Source organism: Solanum dulcamara, chromosome 4 (assembly GCF_947179165.1).
Source record: "Solanum dulcamara chromosome 4, daSolDulc1.2, whole genome shotgun sequence".
Lineage (NCBI taxonomy): Eukaryota > Viridiplantae > Streptophyta > Magnoliopsida > Solanales > Solanaceae > Solanum > Solanum dulcamara.
In genome coordinates this window covers 12186479-12200098 of record NC_077240.1, presented here as the reverse complement: position 1 = coordinate 12200098, position 13620 = coordinate 12186479, and the positions used below count along the sequence as shown (strand labels likewise).

At 32.1% G+C, this 13620-nt stretch overlaps 3 protein-coding genes across 7 annotated transcripts; 2 read left to right on the top strand and 1 right to left on the bottom strand.

Moving 5' to 3' along the window:
- Nucleotides 1-2050: 2050 nt before the first annotated feature.
- On the top strand, nucleotides 2051-5975 carry LOC129886286 (cysteine synthase-like). 4 transcript variants are annotated; one of them, XM_055960904.1, is made up of 11 exons: nucleotides 2051-2138; nucleotides 2225-2283; nucleotides 2380-2489; nucleotides 2618-2675; nucleotides 2824-3087; nucleotides 3161-3298; nucleotides 3388-3439; nucleotides 3706-3785; nucleotides 5248-5307; nucleotides 5398-5478; nucleotides 5774-5975. In XM_055960904.1, exons 2-11 carry the CDS (start codon nucleotides 2242-2244, stop codon nucleotides 5861-5863), a joined length of 975 nt encoding a protein of 324 aa, XP_055816879.1. In that variant the 5' UTR covers nucleotides 2051-2138; nucleotides 2225-2241; the 3' UTR covers nucleotides 5864-5975. The 4 variants fall into 4 exon arrangements, with proteins under 4 accessions (XP_055816879.1, XP_055816881.1, XP_055816877.1 ...); XM_055960906.1 differs by having other exon boundaries at nucleotides 2064-2151; XM_055960902.1 differs by having other exon boundaries at nucleotides 2107-2142.
- A 226-nt stretch (nucleotides 5976-6201) lies between these two features.
- Nucleotides 6202-9712, bottom strand: LOC129886287 (late embryogenesis abundant protein 47-like). Of its 2 annotated transcripts, none has more exons than XM_055960907.1 (3): nucleotides 9303-9712; nucleotides 6990-7265; nucleotides 6202-6907 (listed from the first exon to the last, which is right to left on the bottom strand). In XM_055960907.1, the coding sequence occupies exons 1-3, from the start codon at nucleotides 9420-9422 to the stop codon at nucleotides 6686-6688; spliced, it is 618 nt and encodes a 205-aa protein (XP_055816882.1). In that variant the 5' UTR covers nucleotides 9423-9712; the 3' UTR covers nucleotides 6202-6685. The 2 variants fall into 2 exon arrangements, with proteins under 2 accessions (XP_055816882.1, XP_055816883.1); XM_055960908.1 differs by having other exon boundaries at nucleotides 9354-9712.
- A 2275-nt stretch (nucleotides 9713-11987) lies between these two features.
- Nucleotides 11988-13353, top strand: LOC129884694 (deoxyuridine 5'-triphosphate nucleotidohydrolase-like). Its single transcript, XM_055958978.1, has 3 exons — nucleotides 11988-12168; nucleotides 12292-12383; nucleotides 12905-13353. Exons 1-3 carry the CDS (start codon nucleotides 12053-12055, stop codon nucleotides 13147-13149), a joined length of 453 nt encoding a protein of 150 aa, XP_055814953.1. The 5' UTR covers nucleotides 11988-12052; the 3' UTR covers nucleotides 13150-13353.
- The last annotated feature ends 267 nt before the right edge of the window (nucleotides 13354-13620 follow it).

Below are 13620 nucleotides of genomic sequence, written 5' to 3'. Positions count from 1 at the left end.
AATTCGCGTAATTTTTCCTTAAAATAATACCTATCTGCAAAATCTAAGTATTTTCATCATTTCCTAGATATAATTTATCACAAATAGTATTTGTGGATAAGAGCCAGTTTGGATTGCTTAAAAAAAGTAACTTTTATGTATAAAGTGCTTTTAGAACTTTGAAGTGCAGAAAGTTATTTTTATAAATAAGCAGTTGAGTGTTTGGATAAAAGTGCTTATGATGTGAATTTTAGGGTTAAAAGAATAAAAAAAGGTAGTTTGAGAATTTAGTTATAATATAAAGGATATAAAAGTAATTTCCATGGTCAAAGAAAATGACTTTAAGCACTTTGAAAAAAAAAGTTAGGAATCCTAACTTTTCATTTCTGACTGACTTTAAGAACTTTATGGCTTAAAGTCAGCATTAGGCAAACACGTCCAAAAGCTAAAAAAGGGCTTTAAGTTGGTTTTGACCAACTTAAAGCCAATCCAAACGGGCTCTAAATAAATATTTATATACATGATTGAGTATAAAAAGATTGCACTTGCATTACTTTAATTTTTATGAATGAAACAATTCTTAAATTTTTGAAGAAAATAAATAAAATTTATTTAAAAAAAAACTCTTCTATAACTGGATTAAGAAAGTTCAATTAAATGATGCTTTAAAAATACTGGTGAAGAAACGTGATAACTTTTATCAAATCATGATCGTTTAAGAAAATATGATTTGATAATGACATAAATTACTACGTAACATGTGTGTTGAACAAAGCACCACAACGCTTCAATTGTCTAACGTTAAGCAACGGCAAAATAGTGCTCCTCTTGTTTTAATTTATTTTCTGATTTTAATTTGATATTAAATTTTTAAAAAATAAAAAAGATTTTTAAATTTTTAAAATTAAAAATTAAAAATATGTAAAATATATAAAAGATATTTCAATTTTGTAGTGTTAAACCTGTCACATTAAAAAAAAAATGACATTATTCTTCGAACAACTTACCCATTAATGATCATCTCAAAGTGACTGTCTTTTCCAATTACAGTAGAAGCAATTACTAGATGATGTTTGTTTATTTGTGGCAATTGAAAGAAAGTCAAAAAGGAGGTGCTGTCCTGTTACAGAAAATATGGCATAAACAAAGCAAGATAAATATCGTTTTTGCTTCTTATAAATATCGGGCTTTCTGCCCTCATTTAGATCATTTCATAAAAAAAATACAATTCAAAAAAATAAGAACACAAAAGAGCTATACACCAAGATAAATATTGTAGTTTTGAGTGTCTTTTTTAGTGAGTTGTTCCTTTTACAAGGGAGAAGTGTTAATTATTGTTTTCTCCTTGTATTTGACAGCAGTGTACTCCCATATTATCATAATAAAATCCTTCTACCCCGTGGTTTTTCCCCTCTATCTGTTTGACCACGTAAAATACTCGTGTCTAATTTATTTTCATTATTTATTATCATATCAAACTTTAGTTATGGTGTTACTCCTCGCAATTTGACCACAACTAAAGTAATTTATCTTTATTCTATGCTGATTGTTGTGGAAAATATATGTGCCTCTTAAACTCATGGTCTCTCTTATTAGATGGTTCAATATTTGTTGGGGAATGAACTGTTGCCTGCTTATATGTACTTGGGCACTCTTTCCCTCAAGATCTAGAGCCCGTTTGGATTGGCTTTAAGTTGGTCAAAACCAACTTAAAATCCCTTTTTAGCTTTTGGACGTGTTTGCCTAATGTTAACTTTAAGCCATAAAGTTCTTAAAGTCAGTCAAAAATGAAAAGTTAGGATTTCTAACTTTTTTTTTTCTAAGTGCTTAAAGCCATTTTGTTTGACCATGGAAATTACTTTTATATCCCTTATATTTTAACTAAATTTCCAAACTACCATTTTTATTCTTTTAACCCTAAAATTCAAACACTTATTTTCAACATAAGCACTTTTATCCAAACACTCAACTGCTTATTTATAAAAATAACTTTAGCACTTCAAAGTTCTAAAAGCACTTCATACATAAAAGTTGGCCTCCTAGTTAGTGTGGAAGATTTAGCAAGTTTTTTCTTGTATGGTTGCTATATATATAATGCATTCTTTATCTGGCTTAATGCTCATCATTATACGTTGTTGTTTCACTTCCATGAGAGTGTAGTAGGTTACATAGGTTATCTTCTTCTTCTTATTATTATTAACTATGCCTAGCTCTTTCCTTAACTAGTTTTTGTTTCTTGTTGCAGTAAGTGAGGAAGACAATATGGAAGCGAAGAGTCATGAGATCGCGAAAGATGTCACAGAAGTAATTTAATTTCCTTTCTGAAATCTTTATTGGTACTCTTTACATCTTCCTTTTTCAGCATCAAATCATCTCATTTTGTTTGTCTTCACAATGTAGCTTATTGGAAGCACCCCTATGGTATATCTTAACAAAATCGCCAAAGGATGTGCTGCCCAAATTGCAGCCAAATTGGAGATAATGCAACCATGCTCAAGTATCAAAGATAGGTGTTTGTTTATCTTTCACTCCCCTCATCCAGTTTCTTCTTGTGCATCACTCTCTGCTTAATTTGCAAAATATTGAATTTACTGAATTTTTCACCTCTTATTCCTAACTTCCAATTCTTCATATGTAGGGTTGCGTGGAGTATGATCAAAGATGCAGAAGATAGGGGTCTGATTATGCCTGGAAAGGTTGGTGAAGTTTGTGTAAGAATAAATATCAGGAGGAAAAAGGAACAGTACATTATGTGATTCCACAAATTTTACCTGTAGTTCCTGATCATTTCTTTGAAAGGCTGAACTGAAATTATTTTCTTGGTTTTCAAAATGGTGGCTGAAGACGGTCCTCCTTGAGGTATCCAGTGGAAATACCGGCATTGGTCTTGCGTCTATTGCAGCAGCTCGTGGCTATAAACTTGTGATAGTGATGGGAGCAAAATATAGTATTGAGAGAAGGATTATTCTTAAAGCTTTGGGGGCTGAGTTATACATCACAGATTCATCCAAAGGTGTGGATGGTATGCTTCAGAAGGCCCAAGAGATAATGGACAGAACACCGAACTGTTATTTTCTTCATCAGGATAAGAATCCTGCCAATCCAAAGGTGTCTATACAAATAACTCATGATTCATTCGTTTATAAAAAACATCACACTTATCAAGTATCCATGTGTGTAGATCCATTATGAAGCAACTGGACCTGAAATATGGAATTGTACCAGAGGGAAAGTTGATATTTTTATTGCTGGGATTGGGACTGGAGGCACAGTGACAGGAATTGGAAGGTTTCTCAAGGAGAAGAATCCAGAAATAAAGGTTAGCTTATTTGTGAGTCATGATAAGTGGTATTGTTCTTCTTTCTTTTTGTGTTGATTACTTATTCCTTTGTTTTGTGGGAAAATCAGTTATATGGTATAGAACCAGCAGAAAATGCATTTCTAAATGGAGGACCACTAGGTCAGTCAAGTTTTTTCCCCCATTCGATTGAGCTATGCCGTTATTTTTGTTGGAGAATTAAGCACAGACTCTGTTGGTTCTTCCTTAAAGATGCATCTAATTGTTAACATGAAGCACTAGCACATCTTTTTATCCCATGATAACTAACATGCCATTGCATTAGCTCCACAAAAAGAGTTTTTCCGGCTCATCTCTCACGCAGTGTTTTCGTCACTACTTTCTGTGAATTATTTTTTATCATAGACTGATATGTGTTACTGTTAAAGGGCCGCATAAGATCGAAGGAATTGGTCCTGGTTTAATCCTACCTGTTCTCGATGTCAGCATCCTGGATGAAGTTCTTCAAGTAAGGCTGTATACCATATATTTAGCTTTCAGATTATAAACATTTATATTTCTGCTCAGTGTTTTTTATCAAGCCTGCTTATCTTACAAATTATTCTCCAATCAGATGATGAATCTGCTATTATCAATTTGGTTAATATAAAACTAATTGCATTTACAACTCATAGAAGCAGAGATACAAAGTATGGGAACATAGACCAGATCTCTATGTAGGATAAAGTTAGATATATCAATTTATTGACGGAATTGTTTCCACAATATTCGTTAGTTTCAATGTCAAAGTTCTCACTGCTATATTTCCTGGTATGATGACAGCTTCTGCTTTTATTTAACTAGTCCTGCACGTTGTGTCCCGTGCTAAATTCTGTAGAGTCATTTCTGTGACTTTTCTATTTTGGGGAATATCAGTCCACATCAAACTTACCCGAAAAAAAGAAAAAACATAGCGTCTCCAAGTCATGTACTAAAGTATATTTTACGTATAAATATCTCCAATTAACACTAAGTACATTGAATCATAGAGTTACTATCAGTGAAACATTAATTACCAAGCAATCACCATCGAAAGATCACATGTAAGTAGATAAAGACATAGATGTGATAAACTCCTTCTTAGAGTGGTCTGCAATTTGACAGATGCATGCATATTAGATATTCTTACGATAAAAACTTGGGAAATAGATGTGGAAAGAACTTCACGAACACTAAACTTATCAAGAGTAAGCTTCATTTCCCGATGTTCTACCTGTGAAAATTTGGTAGCTAAATTGACACATAATGATATAGTAGCATGATAAAGAGTGGAAAACAGAAGTAGTAGAAAACAAAGATAACAAAATAATATTAGTGGCATAAATCTCTGGAAACAGTGTATTTGAGACAAAAAGAAGACAATTGGGATATTTCTGTGACAAAAACATCCTGTTTTGGACATTTATTATAGAGAGAAGTGAGGAGTGTAAAAAGATAGTCTAGAAAAGTCAACAGACGGGAAGATGAAAAAAACAAATCTTAGTAAAGCTTTGATTTTGTGAAACTATATGTCAAAGATCACACGCTAAATGAAAAGACAACTTTGAACATTGGTGCAATCAAAAACTGCAGCCATCTTTCTTTTCCGTTCTCTTTTTTTTTTTGGTTTGCAAGCGGTTTCGATACCCGCATTGGAGCCTGACTAAATTTGAATTCACATTGAAAAACTTCACATTGCGGTAAAGCGCTCCATAATAAAGATGACTTTGTAACCGGGGGTCTTTTCCTTCTCTTAACTACTCTCTTATTGTTGGCCATCAATAGGGAAACGAAAGCTCTGTTAAACAATTGTAATAGCCACATCCTTAGTTAATCTCTTTGTTTTTCACGATGCTGTCTAATTAATTTGATATTAAAGACATATCACAGAAAAAGGAATATATATATATATATATATATATATATATGATATGATATATGATGATGTTCAGGTATCTAGTGATGAAGCTATTGAAATGACAAAGCTTCTTGCATTGAAAGAAGGTCTGCTGGTAAGTAAAGATCACTTCTAAGTCCACAGACTGTCTGTTCTCCGCTTCATTTGTGATGTGCGTTCTGATATTCATCACGACTAATTTCAGGTAGGAATATCATCAGGGGCTGCAGCTGCTGCAGCAGTAAAAGTGGCAAAAAGGCCTGAAAATGCTGGGAAACTTATTGTGGTAAGTTACATCTATTGATAACACTCTTTCTGTGTCTCCTTAAAACTTTTGGGTGCATATGTAGTACTTGTTTCTGTTTTCTCCCCTTTTTTTCTATTGAGTCATTCATTCATAGACTATTATATTCTAAGAAAGAGTATGATCTACACGTCTACTTTGCAGAATTATGAGCTGAGAGTTGCTATTTCGCAGCTACCATGGCTCCTTAATAAGGATTTATAAGCCAAAGCCAAACTAAAGCAAATGAACAGTTGAACACTCGTCTAAAATTTCTCTGTTTTAATTCTCTATGCAGATTATTTTCGCTAGTTCTGGGGAGCGTTATCTTTCCACCGTGCTGTTTGATTCCATTCGAGAAGAGGTTGCAAATATGACTTTTGAGTAACTTTATGCTTCTTTGGACTGAGAGATAGGGTATTCAAGGAATTTATATGTTGTAACTTGAGTTAAAATAGTAAAAACAACTGAATTGGCTCCTAAATTGTGAACTATTCTTACCATTTGAATAATATAAAGAAAAACTATTTGTTCGTCTACAAAGAAGTCACCCTTGACGATATACCAATGGCATATTTATGGAGAAAGGCTTCCATCAGCAAACAGGCGCATATTTACTTTTCTTTTCTGATACTTCACGACTTTGTCAAACCAGCAACTACTCATATTATGCTTTCTCTCTCTTGCACATATAATTAGGATCTTAAGCAACTGGAGGTATGTAGAGAGGAAATGGGAGACTAATGAGCACTTGCAACATTTTGCAAGTCATTCTGAAGATATCCAGCAAATGCTTGGAGAGTAGATTGAACCAAATTCAAGAGATTACTCATGTACAGTGTAAAGCATACATATTGTGGTCTTAATGGCTAAACGTCTCTAATTTCCCCAATATGCACAAAAGTCAATAGTAAAGAAGTACATATTCTTGAAATACTCTCGAACCCTTGCACAAAGCTGGGAAGGGAAAAGAAACTCACTACACAGGTTCTGAGTATTATTCACTACAGATAACTACTCCTATAAGCTAAGCCTCAATAGTTAAGGCTTGTAACAATCCCTCACGCAAAGCTACAATGGGGCAGGACAAAAAAATGTGTTAATATCTTCAATAGAGGAAAAGAAAACAAGAACAGAAAGATTTAAAGATACGGAACTGAGAGACAGGACAGATTTGAAGGATTAGATATAACAGTAGTTTACTCTCATCCTAGTTTATTTTTTGTTTGAGATTGTTATCATTATTCTTTGTGCCACTAGTGGTGTTAGTAGTACTGTTAGTTTGGTTGAGTCTTGCAGCAGCAGCAATAGAAGCAGCAACACCACCAGGACGGGTACACAAATTTGGATCATTCCTCAGTTCTGCACCGATCACTCCCTCTGCATCTTTGCGTGTCACTGGCTTATCTGATGGTAACTTTGAACTTGCTTCCTGCCAAACACCAATGAAATGTCTTAGTTATACATACGATTTAACTTGTGTACACCTGACAGTTTTAAGGTTCTTATCATACCGCGAGGATTTCAGCTAGTTTAGTTTTTTCTTCTTCTTTGGTAAGTCTAGCATTGCGAGTAGCAGCTGACTGAGCAGCAGCAGCAACTCCACCAGGGATGATGTTGGTACGTCCGGTGGCTCTCACTTCTGCTGCCTGTATAGCTGCTGCATCGCTGTAATCAACCGGCCTGTTTCCAGCTGTGATAACAGTGGCTTCAAGGGCTTCACCAATTGTAATGTTTGCTCTTCCTGAGACTGATTCTGAGCTTAGTTGTTTTCTGTCTTTTCCATGTACCTTCAAGTAGAGGTCACATAATACAAAAGTAAGAAATATGTTGATTGATCTTTATGTCGAGTTTATAACTACAAGCAACTGACCATAATACATTTGGCATCACCTCTTTCTTTATAAAAATTTGTTAGCTAAAGATCATTCTGTTTGTAATGCAAATAAATCTCCAAAATATATTTGAATTCTTGAGTTCCTACATCTCTCATCTAGGGGCGGAAAAGTCTCTTTACGTGGTCTTTGAACAATCCCTATCTCATTAGCTATCGAGGTTGAGTTAAGCTCAAATTAAAGTCCATTTTCTCATGAAAAATTGGCACACTATATCAACTAAAAACACATAATTGGCAAACAATAGCCATCTTTTATTAGTACACTTATTAAATGACTTAAGCGACTAGTTGCATCCTTGTCCTTTTCCTTCATATTTATTTTAGTCAATTTGCCAACCCTTTATTACCAAAGCTATAAAATAAACAAACTCTTTCAGTATTCATTTTGGTACTTACATAATTAATTAATATATTCATGATAATTTTGTAAGATATTAAATTTCGTTGATTGAGTTTGATAATGGATATTAATTTTGTTTCAAATAAATGTATACAAATTTGTTAATGAATATGAACTAATATATATATATATATATATATATATATATATATATATATATATATATATATATATATATATATATATATATATATATATATATATATATATAATTACAAAGATACTAATGCAAACAAATTTATACTTATTTATTAGATGAATACGCACCAATGTATACAAATCTTAATTTAAACAATTGTATATAGATTTGTTAGGTAAATACAGATCACCAATTTCGATTTAAATAAATGTATATAAATATATTAGTTGTATTTGGGTCAATCTATACCTATGTAAAATTAGAAAGATATAAATACAAACAAATGTATATCAATTTATTAAATGAACAGGGATCAATGTATATAAATACAAATGTAAATCAATTTATTAGATGAATAATACCAATGCAAACAAAATGTATACTAATTTGTTAGATAAATATGAAGGATAACTTCTAGCAAATAGTTGAAAAAAATAATTTGTAGATGGTGGATTCATAAGTATAACTTTTGGAAAGAGAATAGTCATAATTAAACATCTTTTGCTAATCAGCCGATGTTAAAATAAAAAAAAAACTTGAAGAATCAATTCTAGACAAATTTAATGAAGAAAAAAAATGGCACAATGTACTAATTAAGACACGTGTTTTTTAAATTATACTAAGAAAAATATACTCCCCCCAAACCCCTATTTTTGGGCGTGAATAGCATGGTATTAAGGGGGATTCCCTCCCCAGATTTTGTGAAGTATGGCTATCAAATGTCAATTTTTTAGGTTTTAATTTGCTAAAGAATTATTTGGCTAAAAATATGTCAATTCTATCTAAAAGTTGTATGTGGATGTCAATTTCTCTTTTCTTAGCATGTACGCCTAAGATTCTTGATATTGAATACTCTTCCCTCATCTCAATTTCTAAAAGCTATATAATAACAATAATTACGCTTCAATTTCAAACAAATTAAGATTCGCTATTGACTATATACGGATCATAGTAAAACTTTATTTTCTATTCTCAAATATTTAAACATCTTTAGATAGTGATATACTTCTAACATTTTGGTAGTTTATATAAAGTTTTCAAATGTACACTTCAAATGATAAATCATATGATTGTGGTTCGTGAGGTTCATTCAATTGTTCAAGTTGGAAAAAAGAAACATTTAAAAGTATCTCATTTAGGGAAAAAGAAAAGCAATATATATTTGTGACTTTACTCTAAATATTCTCCCTTGCATAGTTGCATTGATGTACTCAATTTGATAAAATATCTCCTTAAAAGCAAGAAGATCTGAAAATATCAAAGAATAGATCTCTATACTATTATTTTCTTATTTTCTCTAAAATACAGGTGTGTGTGCTTTACAAAATGAAACATAAAAGAAATTTTATAAATATATACAGTAATAAACAAGGTGTAAAATAATTTAGAACCTGTGTACCAATAGACTCAGACACAAGTGATGATTCTTGAACATTACTCACATCCTTTTCTTGTTTAACAGGTTCATGCTCTTGCTCAGCTTCCTCCCTTCTTGGTTGTTCTTGGCTCATTTTTAATTAATATCTCAAAATTCAAGATTTCAAGTATAAGAAATTAATATTTGTTTAAAAGGAAATTAAAGATAGTAACACCTCCCTCTTGTTTATGGTATTATAAGTTTGCAAGGAGAAGATAGTGTCCACTTTCCATGCATAATAAGTGTCTATAAAAGGGGAAGTTTGAAAGCTAAACACGTGTTTGGAATGGATTTGGTTAACTACTATTTTGGTGGAGATTGGAAGGCTTTAAACTATTCTTTGTGACTTTTTCTTTTGTTGAAAGGGGAAATTAACTTTTATGATGGAGAACTAACATTTTCAAAATTCTCTTTTGTCTTTTATTTCTACAGAGACTTTGTTTTAGTTTTTAATTAATAAAAATGCCATCATGGCCACCAAAAATTTGATTTTAAAGTTTTAAGTATTTGATACAAATAACAAACCACGTGCTTGATTATGAACAAAGATGATCTTTTTGTGATCAGTTATAATTCAAAGAAAACGATTCTATAAATTTGATAACAATAAGTTGTAGTTTAAATAAATTAAAATTCCGTAGAAAAAGTGCAATTATATGAAGCACCAATTATTTAAAAGAACAATTATGCCAAATATGTATAATGCAGAGCTAACATTTTCAATTTTTTTCTTCTAAATATATCTAATATACAAAGTCCCAGCGAAGAGTTTAATTAAAAAAAAAATTAAAATATGTTAAATTGTCCTTGAACTCTTGGAATATGGCTTAAATTTATCTTCTGTTAATAATTTCAAGTCAGAATTATCACATAGCCATCGTCAAAATATGTTAAAATTGCATTTATTGACTAATGACGCAAGTTTTTTAATACATAACACTTTTTTTCAAAGGTCATCCATCTCCTTGAGACTGGATACTCTTTTATTTCATCACAAAGAATTATACAAAAGTTGGATATTGGTTAACCAAATACAAGTCCTATATGATTGGAACATGCTCCAAGAATAAGAAGTGTAGGAATAACTATTTTAGCTCTTAAAAAAACGTAGAAATTAAATGATTCCGTATAAGAATCTTTTTTATACAGAGATAAATCATGAAACATCAAAAGAGTATTATCTAAAGGATTTGAGTGTCCTAGACAATTTGTTTCTTATTAAGGAAGTGAAATGATGTTTGTCCATTTTAAAGCCACCTCTCGCTTCACTCGAAAGATGTTGGAAATTTGAGAACCAAGTGATCTGATTGTATTTTAGACCATAGCTAAAGAGTTTGTCAATAACTTTGTTATTTTCTCTAAATTAATGTTACAATTTTACATTGTCGTTTAATACACGAGGCTTTTTTTACAAAGGATATCAAATTTGCTCTTGAACTATACTTCATATTGCCAATAAATTTTGAACAACATGCTCATTATTTCGGTGGCAGCACCACCGCCTTTTTCAACACTCAAGACATCCAACATTCATATTTGTATTACCCAAATTCAAATTAATCATCCTTAAGCCTCATATTAGTCTAAACTCAAATAACGATCTGTTGCATCATCAAATTGAATTTACATCTCTAATAAACTCATCGACACAATTGCATCAAGAATCATCCTCAGATCACCAATAGTGATAAGCTCCATATCAACCTCTGAATGCTAAAACAAATCAACGTACATAGGATTCAGTTAATAATCACTTGCAACGGTATTATAACGATCCAGACGAGGTTATAGTGGTTGAGGCTGACAGCTCTCTAGCGGAGATAGAAATAAAAATGACGACTCAAGAAAATATCAAAGATGTGCAAGAGATCGTCTCAAAATATGGTGGTCTTTCTATAATTTTCTTGTGCGTTACGTTCTTTCCAAGAGTGCCTTATAGGTGGAGGTGCAGCAACAGTAGTCTTTAATAAATGGTAATCTTTAGAGTAGATAGAATCAGTTATTATGGTGGTTATTAATTTAGAGAGATGATGGATGATTGTCAAATTTAGTCTATTCCACATAGTTGTGGGCAGAATTTAAATATTTTACTTTGTAAAAAAAATTACATGTTGAAAAATTTACGTTGTTATGCAATAAGGGTATATCAAACCTACGTTTATAACGATAAAGATATATTTGATTCTAAACGTTATTAAATGTAGGCTATTTCACACTACGGGAAAACAACAAGGAAAGGGGCTAAGATGCTCGTTGACAACATGAATTCGTACGCAAGATACCGAATTGGGTGCGACTCGTTTAGATCATGAGCTGGCACAAAAAAATAAGAAAACGACTTTTACAGTATCAACGATCAATACCGATGAATGAACGTTATTCCATACTTTTTTTTTCCCGTATTGCATGTCAATTAAGTTATTTATCATGATGTAATTTTAAGTAAAACACTATGTCAAGTATTAATCATCAACCTAATAAAAACAATACTACTACTCTAATTTGTTACACTATCCAATAATAATGTAATATTAATATTTACAACTTTTTTTGTTTTGTAAATGGATACACACGTATTAGGTTCATTTGCCATCAATTACAATGGCGGGAACTTTTGGCGCTATTCCGCATTTTCTGGTTATAATACCCTCCACATCATTCTTCTTCCACAAGCTCGAAACCCTTCTTACGAAGCCGCTATTTCAATTTCTTCTACTTCCAAAAATGGCTGCAAATGGCATCGCTTCCTCTGCTTTCTTCTTCCGCGTCAAAAAGCTCTCTGATAACGCTGTTTTGCCCTCTAGAGGATCCCCTCTCTCTGCTGGCTATGATCTCTCCAGGTTTTCCCCCTTTTACTTTTGATGAACTTATTTCATAAAATTACATCTTTCCCTAAATTTTGTATGTGTTTGATTAAATCAATTTTGGTGATCTGTATTTTTTTTGCTTCTTTTTTGGTGTAGTGCAACGGAGACTAAAGTGCCTGCCAGGGGAAAGGCTCTAGTACCCACGGATCTTAGTATTGCCGTTCCTGAAGGAACATATGCCCGCATAGGTATACACTTGCTCTTTTTTTTCACTCCCATTATCCCAAATTCATTTTGAATAGAAGATGATTGGTACTAATTGACAAAGAAAGTTTTTGTTACATAAAATCAAAAAATTGAAGAATATAGTAGTAGGAGGTACCTATAATAATATTGATAAAGAAAACTAGACCACACTTGATCTAATCGCACTTATTCACCAGGACATTTGTGCATTTCTTTTTGCACATGTCCGAGTCATTTCAGCCTCAACTTCTTCATCTTGTTTAAGTTTTATAAAATCTATGAACTTGAAATGCTAACTCTCTTCCTTGGAGAAGGATAGAAGGGAGGCCATTATCCATTAAGTTTTGAATACAACCTTGTCATCCCAACTCAGTAATTTGGCCTTTAGTTTACTATTCCATAGTTGTAATAAGATAATTAGAGTACTGTTCTTGATTTTGTTATAGGTTGAATATTTGAAATTTAATTGTAATTTTTTTAGAAGATTAGGGGCTAATTAGTTTGTGATATGTTATTTTTATAGCTCCAAGATCAGGATTGACCTGGAAGCATTCTATAGACGTTGGGGCAGGTGTAATTGATGCTGACTACAGGGGACCTGTTGGAGTTATACTTTTCAACCATTCTGATGTTGATTTTAAAGTGAAAATTGGTGACAGAATAGCTCAATTAATCATCGAGAAAATCATCGTGCCAGAGGTCGAGGAGGTTGATGATCTAGACTCAACAGTCCGAGGTTCTGAAGGCTTTGGATCAACGGGAGTTTGAAATCTTTAGCTTGAATTAGAATCATATTGATCTCACTATATTTACCAGGATGTTCTGATGTAGCTTGACTTGTGCTTTATGCTTTGCCAATGTTGATCTCTGTGTTTTAAGTTCTGTAATGAGTTTAGGTTATTTTGTCCAATGGAAGTTAAATTTTAGAAATTTCTTAAATTAGACAAATTAAATACTGGCCCTTAAAATGGATATTCGTGAAATTTTGTATGGAAGAAGACCCTTCTTATGATCTATTTATCAAGAATTAGAACCAAATATTTGAGTAAAATAAACATTATTATGACAGATTTGATCGTATGAATTTTTAGTTTATAATGATATTGTCAAGTAACTACATTTCTATGAAATGCCATTTCGAATGAACAATGACACGCTCAATTTATTTCTTAGTTTATAATGATATTGAATTTCTTACTAATTCAATTTATTTATTAGTTCAATTTAAATTCCATACTT

Excerpts from the sequence above, each read along its gene's own strand:
- LOC129886286 (XM_055960904.1), top strand. The coding sequence starts at position 2,242 with ATGGAAGCGAAGAGTCATGAGATCGCGAAAGATGTCACAGAA. Across the intron at positions 3,088-3,160 it reads AGAATCCTGCCAATCCAAAG|ATCCATTATGAAGCAACTGG; the intron begins GTGTCTATACAA and ends CCATGTGTGTAG. Across the intron at positions 3,440-3,705 it reads TCTAAATGGAGGACCACTAG|GGCCGCATAAGATCGAAGGA; the intron begins GTCAGTCAAGTT and ends TTACTGTTAAAG.
- LOC129886287 (XM_055960907.1), bottom strand. The coding sequence starts at position 9,422 with ATGAGCCAAGAACAACCAAGAAGGGAGGAAGCTGAGCAAGAGCATGAA. Across the intron at positions 7,266-9,302 it reads CTGAGTCTATTGGTACACAG|GTACATGGAAAAGACAGAAA; the intron begins GTTCTAAATTAT and ends CTCTACTTGAAG. Across the intron at positions 6,908-6,989 it reads AACTAGCTGAAATCCTCGCG|GAAGCAAGTTCAAAGTTACC; the intron begins GTATGATAAGAA and ends GGTGTTTGGCAG.
- LOC129884694 (XM_055958978.1), top strand. The coding sequence starts at position 12,053 with ATGGCTGCAAATGGCATCGCTTCCTCTGCTTTCTTCTTCCGCGTCAAA. Across the intron at positions 12,169-12,291 it reads GCTGGCTATGATCTCTCCAG|TGCAACGGAGACTAAAGTGC; the intron begins GTTTTCCCCCTT and ends TTTTTGGTGTAG. Across the intron at positions 12,384-12,904 it reads AGGAACATATGCCCGCATAG|CTCCAAGATCAGGATTGACC; the intron begins GTATACACTTGC and ends TTATTTTTATAG.